Source organism: Lissotriton vulgaris, chromosome 7, assembly GCF_964263255.1.
Source record: "Lissotriton vulgaris chromosome 7, aLisVul1.2, whole genome shotgun sequence".
In the NCBI taxonomy this organism is placed as follows: Eukaryota; Metazoa; Chordata; class Amphibia; order Caudata; family Salamandridae; genus Lissotriton; species Lissotriton vulgaris.
The window spans coordinates 774,804,999-774,824,851 of record NC_141695.1 but is presented as its reverse complement, the minus strand read 5'-3'; the positions used below and the strand labels follow the sequence as shown (position 1 = coordinate 774,824,851).

The following is a 19,853-nucleotide window of genomic DNA, read 5'->3' as shown; positions in this document are numbered from 1 at the left end:
ACTCCAATGAACATTGTATGAAGACTGACTATGTGATGGAAATTTCACGCTTGTGAAGAGAAAGAAAGGAAAATAAGAGGAATAGACTTAATGAACTTTGAATACAGAAAGAATTTGATCTAGTTTCTCTTTGACTCAATATTTATTGTGCTGTGCTCGGGAACAATAATTTGTTTATCAAATTTTTGTGGTTTGTTCTGCCGATTTTCTCCTTCAAAGGCATAAATGCAGTCCTCTTGTAGTTCACAGTTACATCCCCATGAACTTAGTGACTTAGACAGAGACCCTATCGGTGGGCTTAGTAAGTAAAGGAGGGAAACTACTGGTGACGTCTCCATGCACCCATAATTTTGAAGCTGTACAGTTGGATTGCCTGTACTTTTATATAGGGAAAGGGCAATCAACTGATTTCCAACTCAATAACTGAGCAGGAAAATTTTCATCCAATAGCAACTCAGCCTTCTATGCCATCTGCTTCAACTCAGATGACAACTGCTTTGGCTCACACTTGTATAGCACCTTGGCTCTAAACAACCAACAATGATGACCAGCCTAATAATAGAGGTACTCCACGACACCAAGGTACTGTTCCTCACCTACGCTCATTTTACTCATTAAATAAGCAGAAGCCAAGGCACTTAAGTCCTTTTCTGGATTTGCCCACCTTCCACTTACAGCTAGTAGGCCCCTGTCCTCCAAGTATAGGAGGGTTTAGAGATCGACATAGTTGATCCATGCCTCCGACACACCAAGGGTCAGTGTCACCAGTCTTATTTAGATTTAAAAATAATTAAATTACACATTGTTGATCCATCATAAGCTGACACTTGCGTTAAAAACACATCCTCTGGCCTTACAGTGCGAAACAATGCAGAGCTTATATTATGTTAAGAACCACATTGAGGGGTTTGTGCAACAGATTCATGGTACGCGGGCAGCATTGCTAAGTGTCTGCGGATATATCCAAAAGAAGGAGCGAGCTGGGGCAGCGTAGAGCCTTTTGCATTCCCTAATCAGAGCTCCATTGTCCCAAGGATCCTTGGGCAAGGTGTAGGTGAAAACGACTAGGGCCATTTTGGTGCAATCCACCTGAATATTTTTAACGCACGTTTGAGCCCTAGCGTTAAGAGTATTTTAAAATACAGCTCTCAATGCCGACACCTACACTCTTTCGTGCCATGGCTATGTAAACAAAACTGATTTGTCCAGATACCCACTGTTTTACCCTTCTCTATTACCAGAACTATCCTCGCCTTGACCAGAGGAGGATCTTTGCCCAGTGGTTCTACACAGAGAGTCACAAACTTATAAACTGCTTCACAGCCCACAGCTGGTACTGGTGGAAACTGATCCTGCACAAGGGTTGGAACTTCTTTACCTGTCCTAACAAGCAATCACACCTATACCAAACCGCATCCTTCATTGTAAATGAAACAGAAGGTAATCCTAGCTTTACACCGCAAGACAATCACGAACCACTGGCACCATGCATTATAACCAGAGACGCACGGTGTGGATGCCACACGCCGCGGTAAGCCCTTCTCTCATGCATGACTATTAATCTTCTGGGGCATTCATACCTGTGCCATTAGAATGCATGCCCATATTAGGGCTGACAACTCCTCAAGCGTAGAACGAGCATGCCGAGACAATGATGCAACAAGACAAAGGCCTGATGGATTATATCAAAAGTTTTTAGTAAAAGCATTGAAGATTTCATTGTCCATTATTTGTGCCTGCATTCTTCACTTAATTGTTATTTTTCATGATTTGTGTGTGCTTGAGAACGACTGTGCATGAAGTGCTTGCACTGTCGTTAAGATCGTGTCATTTAACTGTGGATAGGATGGTGACCATAATGTATGTTACAACTCTGTTCTCGTTTATCTTATGTTTTGTTTAGGTGCCGGTGATTGTTATCTTTTTAAGTACTTTTTTTGAGTAAGTGCACCGTAGGAATCAAATAAACACAATGTAAAATAAGGCAAAGCAATGTTTTAAACTCCCTGTTGAATGTGGGTTGCGCATAATGCTGAGGTGCTGACCGTTTGGTCTACAGCCAGCAGGCTTGATTGGAAGAATCCTTTACATAACAAATATTTGTCCACAGCTGTGGTGTAGTGTCTTACACTCAAGGTGTACAAGTATACATGAGTAGTGGAACAAACTGTGGTCGCACCAAGTGAGAAGCATAATAAAAAGCCACTTAGACCACAATTTGCAGTAGGAGGCGAGTCACACATCTTTCATACACTACTCAAAGGACAAGAAGAAAGCTCAATTTTAAGCGAAAAAACCTTCTAAATACATACAGACTTTAAACAGGAAAATGATAGGAAAGAAATTCAAAAATCACATCAACCAGTTTATTCGTCATCTCCTTTATTACAAAAGTAAAGATGATAATTTCTCGCTTCCACCCCCAAAGGGGCTGAATTGGATCATTTTTTACCTGAATTGAAATGGAACCTCCTTTTAATTTTGCATATAAGTAGGCTCTTGCCTATTCTCACAGCACTTTTACTGTTTTACATTCTTTCCACGACCATCTATTTTTCCCCCAAAAATGCTATTCATCCGCAAGAATATACGAAATGTTCAACCAGATAGCACTTAATTGCCTGTTCTACAAACGCGTACAGTTCTTATGAGCTTTTTACGAGGTGAAAACGTTTTATTTGATTCTTTTTATGGGTTAGGTAATGGGCTGAGCGATTTGGTTCTTTCTAAGCGAGATTGACAGTACTAGAAAGAGAAATCGTATTTCAGCCCTATAGAACAGGTTGCAGCTGCAGCTCAGGGACTGGGTGTTCCCCTTCTATTAATAAATCTGAGGGTACAGGATACCAAGAATGAACCTCACATGTGCTCTAGAGGTAAAAACCTTTATATGCATGCAGCCACATGCACATGTCCATAACAGAGCACCACATTTAAAAAAAATATTGTGTCTTTGCTTTATCTAGACAGAACAATGTGGCTCTACAAAAATGTCCAACATTTAGACTTGGAAGAAATCTTCATTTCTGTTTCAGTCTGCATAGGGTATCCTTGTAACAACAACTTAGACGAAACTGATCATATCTTCAACTTATGAATGAAAACATCCTCTTTTTAACCAAACATGTTCTAATCCCTTCCTTACCACTAAGAAATGCCCTAATCCAATTGAATGGGAGATTAGCAAATAACTCGGTCTCCACCCGCCTTTCCTCGGTCAGTAGTCCTGTAAGGCTGAACAGTGTCCCTTGGCACCACAGATGCCTTTCTGCACAGTGTTCAGATGCAAACTGGTGGGTGTCACTCCACGCGTGGAATCACATCTTCACAGGATGACCAGGCTCGGGTTCCGCAGGTCTCTGTAGATGCTGAGGAGTCTCTCTCTAGTGCCACTCGAACTTGAATCTTTCCCAAGACACAACTGGTCACGCAGGGCCTGCGCTTCTTTTAACAGCTTCTAATCGGAGAAGAGATGGGTACAGTGAGGTGAGAAGAGCGAGAGAAATAAATGATACAAAATAAGGAGGGGGTCAATGAAGGTGAGAAACCCAAAAATTAAATAAGGCATACATTCCTTATCAGGGACCAACCACTCTTGCCAATCTGAGGCTTGGCATGGTGCAATACAACTTTCAAATACGACTCTTAGCAGTGCTCTTAAAACAGTGAAAATCAGCACATCAATGTTTTAGATAAACTCTTTGAAAGAGTCAGGTTATGTATCGATTATTAAGGAGCACAACAAAAACAAGCATTAGCAAAGCCAAGAGTTCACTGCCAGTCTTTTGGCTTTGCCAATGTTTGTTTTGTTATGGCTTTTGATAGCCATGTTTTTTGCTGGGGTAGCTGCTGTGCTCTCATCAATCTAAAAAAATCATTGGCTAAAGCAAAAATATTATTTGTCTCAAAATTTCCACATTACCATGGTGTCCCTGGCTTCTAAGGAATCTACCTTGTGTGTATGTGCATTGCGAACTGGAAGAATGCAGTCACTCTTTGTGAAGTTAGTCAATGGCTAAAGTGGGCTGACCCACTGTCCTTTGCTGTATGGTTTCCTGCAACAGGCAGAACTGAAATGTGAATGACACACTGAAGATGAAGAGGGCTAGCTAAAAGACCCTTTAAGGAAGTATGTCCTATATATAATTTTAGTACAATCAAAAGGTCTTAGCTAATGCCAGTCCTAACTAGACAACTGTTTTCCCCACCAGCTTTAAAGAAAACTAAATGACAAATTTTCGGAACCACTCAAAAGGCTAGAATTTTAAAGTTTGAAAATAAGCAGTCTCATTCACATTTTGCATAATAATAAATCGTGTGAATGGTACACAGTTACAACAAATTCAACATTTCATTGGCCCGTGTAATTCATTTGAACTAAAAGGTTTATCAGCGTCACGGAGTTCTGGTAAACTTTCAAGCTGACTACTACGTTTCACCTTTCTATAATGATCTACTTTTCTAAGGTGTTTACTTGAACATTTTGTAATGTTTCAGAGCCCCCGGGGTCTTAAAAGGGCTTGTAACCAAACCACCAGCATCAGACTTAGCTCAGGCGAGAGAAGTGACAAAAAAGTTTTCAGCAGTCCCCAACCTTCTCTGCCAGTTACGGAGGCCTCGAGTAAGAAGCAGCCAAAGTCACTCCAGCCATTTGGACAGTGTCTGGCATTATATGGAGCCACACTCCACATGGCCTTCAGCCTCAGAGTACCCCTATTTATGTCACCAAAGCAACAGATTTTCACATGGGTGACCCTATTTAGACTATTAGACTATCCACACAGATGCTGGCCTGCTCCTCACAGTCCGTCAAATACAGCTGAGGCAGCTGCTCCCCACACGCTAGGACTTAAGGGGTGAAGAAGACACGAGTTATCCATTTGTGGTGATTTACAATAGGGCGAAGCAGCGGCATCCTTTCTTGAACACTATCCAGTCACTCGGAGAGATGGGTTATATTCAGAGGACATTTTCCGGTGGTATTCTGCCATGGGCCTTTGGCCACATTCTGAGGGCCATCTGTTAGATCAGTGCTCTGTGGGTCCCTGTGAACATACTAAAGCGCTTGGTTGTGGGACTAGGACTGACCCATTGACACATTCCATAGGGCATCAATATGGAATCTTTGATTTTACCATACTTTCCATCAGGATGTGTAGATATGGCCCTTTGTGCCTATACTGCGAGGTAGTTTGGAAAGCTAGTATTAATTGTAAAAGCAGTCAAAGGGACTGGTCGGCTCAGCAGCAGTACAGAACACCCATCCATTCATCCATTAGAGGGGGCACAGGACCAGATGGGACCAGATGAGGCTTGCAGTTGTTGAAACTACTGGAAAGGTACAAAGTAAACGTCTGTTCTGATGGATGGAGCTGGTAAGCCAGTCTATTGTGTTTGTGCACTGACTCAAGTTATTTTGACAGCTTAACACTGCCTCAGCAGTTTTTTCCTGACTTATTGGAAGTCACGCCCAGTGACTCACCCCCTAATCAAGAACTCAGGTGTGCAGCTAATCCTTTACTGTCACCGGGCGACAAAGCAACTACATAACCTGGGGGTTCACTAGCCGAAGGTGGAGAACTGAGTGTACAGCACACACAGAGTGCAGTAGCAGCTAAAGATGTGCTTAGACCAGCCCGTCCCCAGCCCTTGAATGGAGAGCAGAGCAGACCGCTGCAGGAAAGAGAGCTTCTAATTTGAAATGTTTTTGTGTTATGTGCACATTTGAGAGAACAGTGAGGCCTGCAAGTAGGAAACGCCATCCAACAGCATTATGCACCTTACCCTTCACATTTCCTGTGCCAAGGGCAAGATACCCCCAACCATCCCACTCCCGCACACACACCTCTTGCACTATATTCTGTGCTTTAAGACCAAGGAACAGAGAAGGAACAAGGGAGGCAAAGAAACAACTCCCCAACACCCCACTCCTGCTTACCCTCCTACTACAATGCTTACCCTACTACTCCACTGCTTACTCTTCTACTGCTCTGCTTACCCTTTTACTGCACTGCTTACCCTCCTTCTCCACTGCTTACCCTCCTACTCCACTGCTTACCCTCCCCTCCGAAAACACTGCTTACCCTCCTACTACTCTGCTTACCCTCCGACTACACTGCTTACCTTCCTTCTCCACTGCTTACCCTTCTACTCCACTGCTTACCCTCTTACTCCACTGCTTAACGTCCTACTCCACTGCTCACCCGTCTACTCTGCTGCTTACTCTCTGACCCCACTGTTTGAGTCTTACCCCACTGCTTGCCATCTTACCACACTGCTTACACTCTTACTCCACTGCTTACCCTCCTACTCCACTGTTTAACCACTTAACCTACTGCTTACCTTCCTACTCTCCTGCTTACCTTCCTTCTCCACTGCTTACCCTTCTACTCTACTGCTTACCCATCTACTCCGCTGCTTACCCTCTTAGCCCACTGCTTGCCATCTTACCCCACTGCTTATCCTACTACTCCACTGCTCACCCGTCTACTCCGCTGCTTACTCTCTGACCCCACTGTTTGCGTCTTACCCCACTGCTTGCCATCTTACCACACTGCTTACCCTCTTACTCCACTGCTTACCCTCCTACTCCACTGTTTAACCTCTTAACCTACTGCTTACCCTTCTACTCCACTGCTTACCCTTATGCTCCACTGCTTACCCTCCTACTACTCTGCTTACCTTCCTTTGCCACTGCTTACCCTTCTACTCCACTGCTTACCCTTCTACTCCACTGCTTACCCTCCTACTCCACTGCTTAACGTCCTACTCCACTGCTCACCCATGTACTCCGCTGTTTTCCCTCTTACCCCAAGTCAAGTCAAGTCAAGTCAGAGAATTTATATAGCGCACTACATACCCAGAGGGTCTCAAGGCGCTTAGAAAGGGGAGGAGGATTACTTGTCAAATATCCACGTTTTAAGTTGCTTTCTGAATGCTAGGTGGTTCTGGGTAAGGCGAAGGTAAGTGGGGAGTGAGTTCCATGTTTTAGCAGCCAGGTATGAGAAGGATCTGCCTCCCATGGTGGTCTTGTTGATGCGAGGTACAGTGGCGAGGGCTTGGCTGGAAGAACGTAGTTGGCGGGAGGGGGTGTAGAAGGACAGTCGTGAGTTGAGGCATTCTGGTCCGATGTCGTAGAGTGATTTGTGTGCGTGGGTTAGCAGTCGGAAAGTGATCCTCTTATTGACGGGTAGCCAGTGGAGGTCTTTAAGGTGACCAGAGATGTGTTCGTTGCGTGGGATGTCTAATATGATCCTGGCTGAGGCGTTTTGGATTCGTTGGAGTTTCTTCTGGAGTTTAGCGGTAGTGCCTGCGTAGAGGGTGTTTCCGTAGTCCAGTCGGCTCGTGACCAGAGCATGGGTGACTGTTTTCCTTGTTTCGGTGGGGATCCAGCGAAATGTTTTTCTGAGCATGCGAAGAATGTTGAAGCAGGAAGAGGATACGGCGCTGACTTGTCTGTTCATTGAGAGTGAAGAATCCAGGATGACGCCTAGGTTCCGTGCGTGGTCTGTCGGGATGGGTGCTTTTCCGAGGGCTTCCGGCCACCAGGAGTCGTCCCATGCAGAGGGGGATGTACCTAAGATGAGGACTTCTGTTTTGTCTGAGTTCAGTTTCAGACGGCTTTGTTTCATCCATTCGGCAACTTCTTTCATTCCTTCGTGTAGGTTAGTTTTGGCGGTGCTGGGGTCATTGGTGAGAGAAAGGATTAGTTGAGTGTCATCCGCGTAAGAGATGATGTTGAGGTTGTGTTGGCGGGCGATGGCCGCGAGGGGGCTCATGTATACGTTGAAGAGGGTGGGACTGAGTGAAGATCCTTGTGGTACGCCACAGATGACTTCAGTGGCCTCGGACTTGAATGGTGGGAGGCGGACTCTCTGGGTTCTTCCGGTGAGGAACGAGGTGATCCATTCAAGTGCTTTTCCTTGGATTCCGATGTTATTGAGGCGTTGTAAAAGGGTGCTGTGGCAGACTGTGTCGAATGCTGCAGAGAGGGCGACTGTGTCTCCATTGTCCAGTAGAGTTCGAATGTCGTCTGTTGCTGCGATGAGGGCGGTCTCAGTGCTGTGTTTTGCTCGGAAGCCAGATTGTGAGGAGTCGAGGGATTTGTTGGCTTCGAGGAAGGCGGCGAGCTGGTTGTTGACAGCTTTCTCGATGACTTTGGCCGGGAATGGAAGGAGCGAGATGGGGCGGTAATTTTTGAGTTCGGTGGGGTCCGCTGTGGGTTTTTTCAGAAGGGCGGTGAGTTCAGCGTGTTTCCAGTCCTCCGGGAAGGTGGCGGAGTTGAAGGAGCAGTTGATGACGTCTCGGAGGTGCGGTGCTATGACGGAGTCTGCTTTGTTGAAGATGTGGTGAGGACATGGGTCTGTGGGGGATCCTGAGTGGATGGAATTCATCAGGCGGATTGTGTCCTCAGTGGAGATTGGGTTCCAGTCGTTAAGGGTGTTCACGGGGGGAGAATGTTCAGCAAATGGTAGGGTGGGTTGGTTTCCGGGTTGGTTGTCGAAGCTGTTGTGGATGTCTGCAATCTTGTTGTGGAAGAATGAGGCTAGGGAGTCACAGAGGGCTTGAGAGGGGGTGATGTCGTTGGAGTTGGCCGAGGGAATGGAAAATTCCTTGACGATGTTGAAAAGTTCCTTGCTGTTGTGGGCGTTGTTGTCAAGTCGATCCTTGAATGCTGTTTTCTTGGCCTTACGGATTAGTTGGTGGTGAGTGCGGGTGGCGTTTTTGAAGGCGTCCTTGGTGCTAGTGGTTGGGTCTTTTTTCCAGGCCTTTTCAAGGGAGCGGCAGAGTTTCTTGGACTTCTTAAGATCATCGTTGAACCATGAGGCCTTTTTGCTGCCAGGTTTGCTTTGACGTTTTTTCAGTGGTGCTAAGGTGTCGGCGGTGTTGGATAACCATAGGGTGAGGTTGGCGGCGGCTTCGTTTGCGTTAGAAGAGTGGGCTGGGGTGTTTAGAAGGAGCGATGCGGAGATCTGGTCCGTGGTGATTTTGTTCCAGTTTCTTTGCAGAGTTGGTTGGAGGTGGTTGGTGGGTTTTGGTTTGTTGTAGGTGAAGTGAACGCAGCTGTGGTCAGTCCAGAGGAGATCCGTAGTGTGGCTGAAGGAGACATGATTGCTGGAGGTGAAGATGGGGTCGAGTGTGTGACCTGCGATGTGGGTGGGGGAAGTGACTAGTTGTTTAAGTCCGAGGTTGGTGAGGTTGTCTAAGAGGGTGGCGGTGTTGCGGTCGTTGATCTTTTCAAGGTGAAAGTTGAGGTCTCCCAGAAGGATGTAGTCTTTGGAGGGGAGCGCGTGTGGGGTGATGAAGTCTGTGATGTCTTCACTGAATTTTGCACGGGGTCCTGGTGGTCTGTAGAGGAGGGTGCCTCTGAGTGTGGTCTTGGGGTCGATGTGGATCTGGAAGTGAAGGTGTTCAGAGCTAGCGAGGTTGGCGTCAGAGCTGGTTGAGATGCGGATTGATTTCTTATGGACGATAGCGATTCCTCTTCCTGTGTGGCTGGTACGGTCCTTGCGAGTGATCTTATAGTCTTCGGGGATGGCAATGGTGATGTCTGGGGCGGAGGAAGCGTTCATCCAAGTTTCTGTTAGGAAGGCGACGTCTGGAGAGATGGTGTCTAGTAGATTCCATAGGTCAATGGCGTGTCTGTGGACCGATCGAGTGTTGAGAAGGATGCACTGTAGGTGGTTGGGGTCGGGAATCTGTGTTGTGGTCGTAGCGGAGATGTTGTCGGTGCCGATGAATTTGCAGGAGTAGCAAGAGAAAGGTCCATGGGTGTGTCCAGGGGCGGCTTGGACGCAGTAGGGGGCGCGACCGGGGTTAAGGGCTAGGAGGGTGGCGGCATCGTAGGTAATGCGGGGGGCTGGGAGGGACGGGGACCAGGGGGTATGGCGCTGGGCGCGGTCCAGGCGCAGACGGGCGTAGACGGGCTTACCTTTGGCGCACCTTCGGCGTGGCCGTAGCGCGTGGACGCTGCGCGTGGGGACATTGGCCATAAATGGATGTTGGAGGGGGCGGAGCGTGGGAGGGGCAGCAGCTGGGAGGCGGTGGCGGGAGGAGGGGCGGACCAGGGGAAAACAAACAACAAAATGGAGGGTCAAAGGCTAATGGAGCCAGGGGCAGCAAATACACTACAGCGCCGAGTGTGCAGGACAATTGCAAGTAAATACACAAGCCTCAATGTACCAAAATCAAATCAGCCAGCCTCAGCAAGGTCGCGCTAGCAATTAATTAATTAAATAGAAAAATGCGGCGCTGCGCGAGCAAAGCGCTTCTAGGCTGCGAGGGTCAGACAAATATGCAAATACAGCTGAAAATGCTTGTTCACAAAACGATACCGCCAGGAGACAGAGCGAGGCAGCTGCAGTTCAGCTGGAGCGTGGGGGAGCAACCGATCTGGAAGAAGGTCCAGGCGATCACAATCTGCTCGGGGGAGAGGAAGGGTAGAGATCGTGGGTGGGAGGGGCAGCAGCTGGGAGGCGGTGGCGGGAGGAGGGGCGGACCAGGGGAAAACAAACAACAAAATGGAGGGTCAAAGGCTAATGGAGCCAGGGGCAGCAAATACACTACAGCGCCGAGTGTGCAGGACAATTGCAAGTAAATACACAAGCCTCAATGTACCAAAATCAAATCAGCCAGCCTCAGCAAGGTCGCGCTAGCAATTAATTAATTAAATAGAAAAATGCGGCGCTGCACGAGCAAAGCGCTTCTAGGCTGCGAGGGTCAGACAAATATGCAAATACAGCTGAAAATGCTTGTTCACAAAACGATACCGCCAGGAGACAGAGCGAGGCAGCTGCAGTTCAGCTGGAGCGTGGGGGAGAAACCGATCTGGAAGAAGGTCCAGGCGATCACAATCTGCTCGGGGGAGAGGAAGGGTAGAGATCGTGGGTGGGAGGGGCAGCAGCTGGGAGGCGGTGGCGGGAGGAGGGGCGGACCAGGGGAAAACAAACAACAAAATGGAGGGTCAAAGGCTAATGGAGCCAGGGGCAGCAAATACACTACAGCGCCGAGTGTGCAGGACAATTGCAAGTAAATACACAAGCCTCAATGTACCAAAATCAAATCAGCCAGCCTCAGCAAGGTCGCGCTAGCAATTAATTAATTAAATAGAAAAATGCGGCGCTGCGCGAGCAAAGCGCTTCTAGGCTGCGAGGGTCAGACAAATATGCAAATACAGCTGAAAATGCTTGTTCACAAAACGATACCGCCAGGAGACAGAGCGAGGCAGCTGCAGTTCAGCTGGAGCGTGGGGGAGCAACCGATCTGGAAGAAGGTCCAGGCGATCCAGAAGACCCCACAGCTTGCCGTCTTCCCCAACTGCTTGCCGTCTTACCCCACTGCTTACCCTCTTACTCCACTGCTTACCCTCCTACTCCACTGTTTAACCTCTTAACCTACTGCTTACCCTACTACTCCACTGCTTACCTTCCTTCTCCACTGCTTACCCTCCTACTCCACTGCTTACCTTCCTTCTCCACTGCTTACCCTACTCCTCCACTGCTTACCCTTCTACTTAATCAAATTTCTTGATCATGGCCATTTCTAGGGGTTTCGTTGATTATAAAAAACTTTTCAAGAGATATGTTTATTAAGAATAAGCCCATACTATTCCTAAAAGAAGATCCTTTTCAAAAGAAAATATATTGAACAGAGGCCCAGGCCAAGACACTGATCGCCTTCCAAGGATTAGAGCCTTGAAGCAGCTGCTATGCCCTGCTCAGCCCCATCCCCTCATCTTCGTGAGGTCATTTAGGGAGGGATGGACATGAAAAAGGTGAATATGCCCACTGGTCAGAACTAGGACGACAGGTTCAGTAACATTTCCTTCTCTTCGATATGGGACTTCCATCAGGTATCAAAAAAACAAAAACCGGAACTGCAAACAGGGCATCTTGGGAGGTGTGAAAACAGGAGGGTGCCTTTTCAGCAAAATGTTTCATTCGAGAGGGCTGTCTCAGGGTGCATCATGGAATCCATGTCTAAAGAGATATGCCTGAAAGAGAACCAAATGGATTTGAGGTCATTGAACAACAAGTATCTCAAAATGAGATGTCGCCCAGGAAAGTCACATTGGCAACTGTCCTCTTGATGAGGGAGAGCTACAGTTACCAGAAAAGCTTGAGTTAACGTTTCATGGAAATAGCCGATGAAGAAAGCTTCCCATTTAAGACAATTAGTTGATAAAAGCTGCACCTCGACCTGCAGTGGCTTACAGCATTAAAAGTTGTCTCGAAGTTCTGCTACCTTCTGCCCACGTAATACTCTTAATCAATTGCATTAAGAATGTGTCAGACAGCGCAGTGTACACAATCAGGTTACCAAAAAAGACTTCTGACAAAACCATTGGTTATAATGCACATCTGAAGATCTCTGGGTAAAAACATGCACGGGTCTGTAAATTTGTGAACCTAATCTCTCCCTATCTAACATGGTGTTAGGTTAATACACAAAGAATGCTGGACCTACTATCTCTTTAATACAACTTTATGAAAGCCATATTATATTAAACATGTTGGTGGCATGAGCTGAGCGTGGCCTCGAAAGGAGGCCATCAGTTAAGACGGCGTTCCGTCCAGCTCACAAACAGCAGAGTTTCAGACCTGCGGGAACTGTGACAGAAGAAGTCTCACAAAAGACTATAATAATACAGCACACTCTTTTTTTAAATGTTTCTACTAGAAATGATATTAAATCGTAATAGAGAACATCTCTTCAGAATGTCTATGCAGTCGGCAGGAGTCTTAAATATGTATGCATGTAGGTTTTAATAGTCATATTACGATTAGCCCTGGGTAGTGAAATCCGCTCAGTTTGTGGAGTTTTCTACACTCCACAGAGCACGCGGAGTTCAGAAAAACTCTGCTCTGCGTAGCAGTGTCTTTTCCTGGCTCGCCAACATCAAGTTGGCGAGCGCGAGCACAGAAAATCCTCCTCCCGGAGAGATTTCTCAACGCGAGCATTAGATTTCTCAACACGGGTGGTTGTGAATGGTCGCAACCGCTCGCGTTGAGAAGCCTTCCGTTTGCGTTGAGAAAGCTCCAGCTCGGGTAGAAAATCTACTCGAGCGGCAAGAAAAGAAGCAGTGCCCTCTTTCACTGCAAATGGTGCAGTTTGTGCTGATTTTACAGCACGGGACAAACATGTGCGGGTCTTCGTGTGTACAGAAATTCAGAAGATTCTGTCTTCTTTGAGAACATGCGGCACACTGGGTGCGAATGGTTTCCCAGCGAGTTATGTTTGATGCAAATCCATCTTTATGGGCAGAGATCGTAACACCTCTATATCGTAACTCCTCACCAAATAACATCTTTCTTGATAGTTGGCAGGGCTCGTTATTCGTGCAAAATCCCCGAAAAGTGTCCTAGTCCTGCCTATCTAATTACAGTATGATTGCACTCTTACACACTGACGGAAAATGTTTTGCTAAACTTCTCTATATGGAACTGGAGTATTGGGACAATCACAAAGGGATTATCCCACAATATCAAATGGGCTTTCAGAAAGGATGTGAAAGAGAAGATAACTAACACTCTTTTTAATTATTAAAAAAGCAACTGTCCCCAAAAGTAACCCGCTGTACACCGTCTTCATTGATTTGGAAATAGTTTTTGTTAGCACAGACAGGGGGAGATTATGGTAAAAACTACTAAAATGCCGCCTCTGTTGACCACTATCATTTCAGTTTACACACAAGCATTAAGAAGGGTGTGACTAATCACACAAATGGTTGTGTCAGAGAAGATCTTTACCAACAAGGGGCACAAAAAGGGCAGCATATGTGCACATTTGTTATTTACCCTGTATGCACCAGATGTGGGGATATACTAAGAAGATTATTTCCCTACCTCAATAAATTTAGGCTAGCAATGCACAGGTACGGTGCAGAAGGAAGGTGACACTGTTCTCTTAGACAAGACTGCAAAGCATTTCAAAACCCCTTTTTATGTTTCAAAACGCTTATTACTACCTTGAAAACAGTCCTAGAAATAACAAAGAAAAACAAAAATAGTAATTTTGGGGAGTAAACGTAAGAAAGAGGACCACTGACAGTTAGATGCCAACACCCTAGAATGAGTTAAAAGCTATAAATATTTGGGAATATGGTTTGAAGAACGAGGTGGAGCAGCAATGCAGTTAGAGATGTTAAAAGCTAAGGCCCACACCTTAAAAGGCACACTCAAATAATGTTTAAGAAACTCTCCAGCCCCACTGTCCTACCACCGGTTCGTCTAGTGGCGAGCAAGTTACTCCTTACGATTTCATATGGCATGATAGTTTACCATGGACCTTTAAAGGGGTGGACAAACGTAGGAAAATAGAAGGTGTGTAGAACTCTTTTCCATCTTCCAGAATCCACGCCCGAACCACAAGTACTCTTGGAATTAAGTATTTTGAAGTAACGCTTACGCTCAAGTGGTTTTCTTGTCCTACTATGTAAAACTGAAAGCAGTTCCGCCACAATCAGTCAAGGTTTTTTTTGTAAAGATCTTATGAAGGGAAAAAACCCATGAAGAGAGTACCTTCATTTTGCCTTAAACAAAAGTATAATTTTGAAAAACTGGTCAGTCCCACAGATTAGGTAACTATCAATGAACCAAGCCAAACATGTCTCCTTTCATGAGGAGTTACATAAACTGAAAACAAGACATAATTCATAGATGGTGAGCAGTACATACAAATTTATTGAAACACAACTATTTTAAAATTATCCATATACTTTAACTCAAAGGCTTATGAATGTGAGACACATGCTTTTTTCGGTACCCTTAGAAAACTTTAGCTATAGCAATTTAAATGCGGATTTGAACACTAGGTGTCAGGTGTGCAGTAAGCGAAAACAGTCCCAGATCCATATTCTAGGTCTGTGTAAATCCTTGCTTTCAGAATGATGATCTTTGTTAAGACAAAAGGTCGACCTTTTAAACATTCAGCCATGTCATTACATGGTTAAGACCTTTCAATCAGACTCAAATACTCAAATAAAAGGCGTTTCTTTTGTCAAATTTATGTTAACCGCCTGTAATAAAATAAAATCTGCGCCTTCATACCATCGCTAAAATCCCTGGTCCCATGAATCAAAGCGAGGTAGGTGTAATTTTACTACAATATATGCTTAATTAATTTTATTGCATATAATGTATATTGATTAGCAATGATTTTAATAAATTAGGCAATAAAACCGTAATTACTTTCTTACTATGTACTCGGATGGTTCCAGTATTCTAGAAACTGAATCAAACAATCCAGAAAAAAAATAGGACTACTCCATTAAATAAGTATTCAAAACCCCAGAAGCAAGGAGGGAGGTTGTAAAAGAGGCAGAGAGAAATCACCAGCACAACATACAATATTACCAAAGAATTGCGAAAGACAACTTAATATAGAGTCCTCCAATCTTGCATACCCCAGAAGTACCTCTACAACCTTTACCACCAGTTTTTGCACTGTTTCAGTTCATAGCGTTTGATGAGACCAGACTGCCATATTAGAAAGTCAGTGTACCACAATGCACTAATCTATCATGCACTCACAGGACCAAATCAATATCTACTATTGCCCGAAGCACTCTACTGTCTAGGCAAACAAGCACAGTCTCAATTGCCAAGGTGCCAACACAGAATCTGAGGGGCAGTACATGAGATCACTAGAGAGGATGTGCAGTTACTGAGCGTTTTGTAATTGTCTCTATCAGTGAAAAAGTTGAACCCAGAAGGGATCAGTGAAATACAACTACCAGGAATGGTGCTTGAGAATACATGCTATGAATGATATTCTTCTTGTAACTCTACTAAATAAAGGAGTCTAACTTTCTTCGTCGTCCCAATCCCCTTCAATGTCTCCATTACTGGTCTCGAACATCTCATATGGGAACCTGCCTCGGGGGATCCGAAAAATATGTGATATCCATTCTCACTGCTAGCCAATGGATATAAAAGATCTGAGGTATTTTGTGTAGGGACAATAAGGGACTCCATAAAAGACAGAGAGACTTTACTTATCTCTTGCAAGTACAGTTGACTTCGGGAAGCTCCAGTGCTCAGCCATAACCGTCCTATGAGAAGAGCTAGTCGTCAAACAATGGGCAAAAAAAGACTGTGTTCGTCCGGGGACAGGTTGCAAGTACCACCATGCATTGGGGAAAAGCTCATGGAGCGCCAGGCATGAAGCATGAAACCAAGGATGTATTTGGTTGTAGTTGAGATCTCATAATACAAAACCCTCTTCTGGGACTACACTAAACTCTCAAATAGGACTGACAAACGAATTGGACTGGAAGAGAGTAAACTATTAAGTAGCTTAACTGTGATAGGCACCAAAGGACCAATCACAGCACCAAATGTGTAAATGCCTGTCAATTACAGCACTAAATGCTCAAATGCTTGCTCATCTCGAGAGTGTGACTGCCTCAAGCGGAACTGTATTGTCAATAGGTAAAAACAATATCTAAATCTTCCAGGTCTGAACCCGTGTACAGCCAGTAAGTGAATAGCGAGTGACTGGGAGGTGTATTTGGTTACATTCAGCCACAAGTTAGAACAGGAGGAGGAGGTTTAAAGTCAAACTGTATGGAAGGTATGGGTATGTCCGAATGCTGAGACACTCAAAGGAATCTATGGTCACAGGGACAATTAATTATGTCATGATCAAAAAGATAAGGGGCCAGATGTATGACCCTAAATTGAATGCTCAAATGGGTTTGCGACCTGTTTGCGCATGCAAATTGGCCCAGGGCCATGTACAATTCCTAAATAGCGAGTCGCAATTTATTTGCAACTCGCTATTTAGAAATTGCGAGTCTCTATTAGGAACGGGAGTTCCCTTCCTAATAGTGTCCTCAAAGCAATGTATAAATGATTTGTGACCGCAATTGCAGTGCTAAACACTCGCAAATTACCACCCTCTTAAAGAGAGTGGCAATGCAGTCGCAATTTGGAAGGGGTCCCCAGGGGACCCTTCCCACTTTGTGACCGTCTCTAAAAATATGTTTTAAGGGCAGGCAGTGGTCCCAGGGACCACTACCTGCCCTTAAAAAATAAAACGAAAAAGTTTAATTTTTTTTTTAATGCATTCCGTTTTCCTTTAAGGAAAACCGTCTGCATTTTTTTTAAAAAACTGCTTTATTCAAAAGTAGTCCCAGATATGGTTGTCTGCTGAGCCCAGCAGCCCACCATCCCTGGGAGGACCTGTCATTCCCCATGAGCTTGCAAATTGCGAGTGGCTCATTAAATATTCATGAGCCTCGCAATTTGTGACCCCATTGGGAATCCCAAACAGTGTTAAACACACTGTTGTACATGCCAAATAGCGCCGCACAAATTGCAAGTCGCAAATGAGTCGCAATTTGCTAGGCGCTATTTTGCTGGTCGTACATCTTGCCCTAGATGATTTGGCATTAACCTGGGTGTTCTCCAGGAAATCTTGACTTTGCATATTCCCAGGATAGACAAGCTAATCTCACAGGCACCCCAAAGAAGCAGCAAGATATCAAGATCCTCGAAAAGGAATGCCTCAACACCTTGCACATCAATGGTGGACTGCTTGACACCAGCACCTCTTCGACAAATAGTGCTTCAAAGACAGGCGTCTCAAGAGTGAGTTTAAACACAGCCTAATGTCTAAAAGAGGCTGAAAGGTGGTTTCTCAAGAGGGATGTCTGGTGTTTTCATGTCGAGTCAAACAGATAACATATCTACAAAGAAGGAATCTCTTTGGAAGGGGACAGTATGTTAAGTTATGTCAACTCTACCTGCAGACTACGCTCGGAGCGTTTCATAAGTGAGCCTTGCCTCCGACAGCCGCAGCTTCCCTTCTGTAAGAGCCTAACGCTATAATGTAATCAGTTGCTCGTGTTTTAAACAGCCGTACCAGGGATACATTAACAAATTCGAAAACAGAGAAACAAGTTGCCAACATTATTAAATGCTGAATGTGCGAGTAAGGAAGAAAGTGGTTAGTGAAAAAAAACACAGAAAAAAACAATCTTGTGAAACCTGCAAAACCATCTGAACAAAAAAAAAATCACATAATGCACAGAAATGCCCTTGTGAGGAAAGGGGCCAAATTTTAATGAATACAGAGCCTGAAGAAGAAGCAGCCATGGATAACTTCAAAAAGCACCAAATAAAAACATGAGAGGACTGAAAAACATTTTGGGTGTTCCATGGCTCTAAAACTCAAAGAAAAAAGTTCTTCATAATCTTTATGAGCATCCTAAGAACAATTTATTTTTATTTAACAAAATGTTTATTTAAAATTGATTTGGATTCACAGAGTTTATTTTAAATGCTATGAAACACAATTAAAATCCCATGATGGATAACAGACGCACACATGGACTGCACGTGTACCAGAAAACAGCCACCAGCCATGATAGATAGCTAGAGTAAATGCAGCAATGAAAGTACTGTAGAAGGCTGAGCCTTAATAGAATGAGAAGTCTGGAGTGGAGTGCAGGTTACTGAAGTGGGTCTAAAAAATTAAGACAGTACACCACTAAAAGAGTGGCTGTGACAGCAACCCAGAGACCCGAGTTGAATGTGGACTACAGACCTCAAAATTCTTGAGCGGACACTCACAGGATGATTTTCTTGCTATTATTCCCTGCGAATGCAAATAATTCATTTGACACAAATGCTGTTTGAAAGCAGTTATTTTGATATAAGAAGTATGGATGGGAGTTGTTAAATTCACCCTCAAATTTAAAACTGCACCTAAATTGTGAGGGTATGGTTCTAACATGAAAGATGTTTTTAATTAGAAAAGGTGATTACAGAAGAACAGTAAGACTCACACCTTCTGACCATATCGGGGAAGATAAATCAATTAAATTACAGGCGGATAAATAACCTTGGACTATCATGTTTAAATGCACTATGATGTATAATGAGACACACATGTACTTAATACAAGATAAGTGAGATGTACTCTTATGGTTTTCTTCGTTTTTAAAAGCAATAAAAATCTGTTTTAAAAAAAAAACAATTAAATTACTTCCCAAGAACAATACATCCATAAATTGTAAAATACTGTCAAAGAAATCTTCTACTTCAACCAGCCCTCATCGTCTCATGTTCAGTCCATGCGAGGTCTTAAAACCCCATTAAAAAAAACATGCTCCCCCTTCCCCGGCTCCCGCTTCTTGGCCTCCCCCTGAAGCGACGGTGCAGTTCTAGGATAGCATCTCCCACAAGAGGCCCTTAACACGGTGTGCACCTCCCTGACTTCTAAAAAAAAGTACTAGTGCATACCCTCTTCTCTCCTACTAAAAAAGTGTGTGTACCTACCCTTCTATTCCTTACTAGCCCAGCTTCTCCAATTTCTACGTAGCTTACCTATTCATCCTGGCATGGAAGCAGGCTTCCCACTAACTGACTTTCACCATTTTCGTTACCCATTGCTCAAAGCTAGGCCCAACAGAGCACTTCCAATGGGTAGCAATTAGTCACCGAGCAATCACCATTGCAATAAAAAATGAATTCCCGACCTGAAGGCCCAGAAGAGCTACTCTCAACAAGGGAGGAACATTTTCTTGGATGGTCCCTACTTACTGTGCTGAATATCCCTACCCAAAAAACCTTAAGGGAGTTGAAGGACCAGAAGATCGGTAGCCAATCTCCCTTGGAACAACACTTGGGCACTTCCCAGGCACTGAAGGGAACATGTTATGCAGAACCTGTGATGTTAGACAGAGCATCCACCCGTAATAAAAGCCATATGCTGGAATGTTGCACCCTTAAAGCAGGTGTAGCTCAAGCCAAAATACCTTTCCCTTTTCTGGTCACTTACATCAATCCCAGAGTGTGGCATCTGTTTACTTCTTGTCGCTTCTACTAATTGCAAAGTGTCTGGGCTCA

General features: G+C 44.7%; 1 protein-coding gene across 1 annotated transcript in view; it reads right to left on the bottom strand.

The window, feature by feature from the left end:
* Positions 1–2,362: 2,362 nt before the first annotated feature.
* Positions 2,363–19,853, bottom strand: part of FAAP100 (FA core complex associated protein 100) — a 347,891-nt gene continuing 330,400 nt past the window's right edge. The window contains exon 10 of the mRNA XM_086931007.1: positions 2,363–3,457. Coding sequence (XP_086787133.1) covers positions 3,326–3,457 — 132 coding nt within the window. The 3' untranslated portion in view covers positions 2,363–3,325. The remainder of the gene's footprint in view (positions 3,458–19,853) is intronic.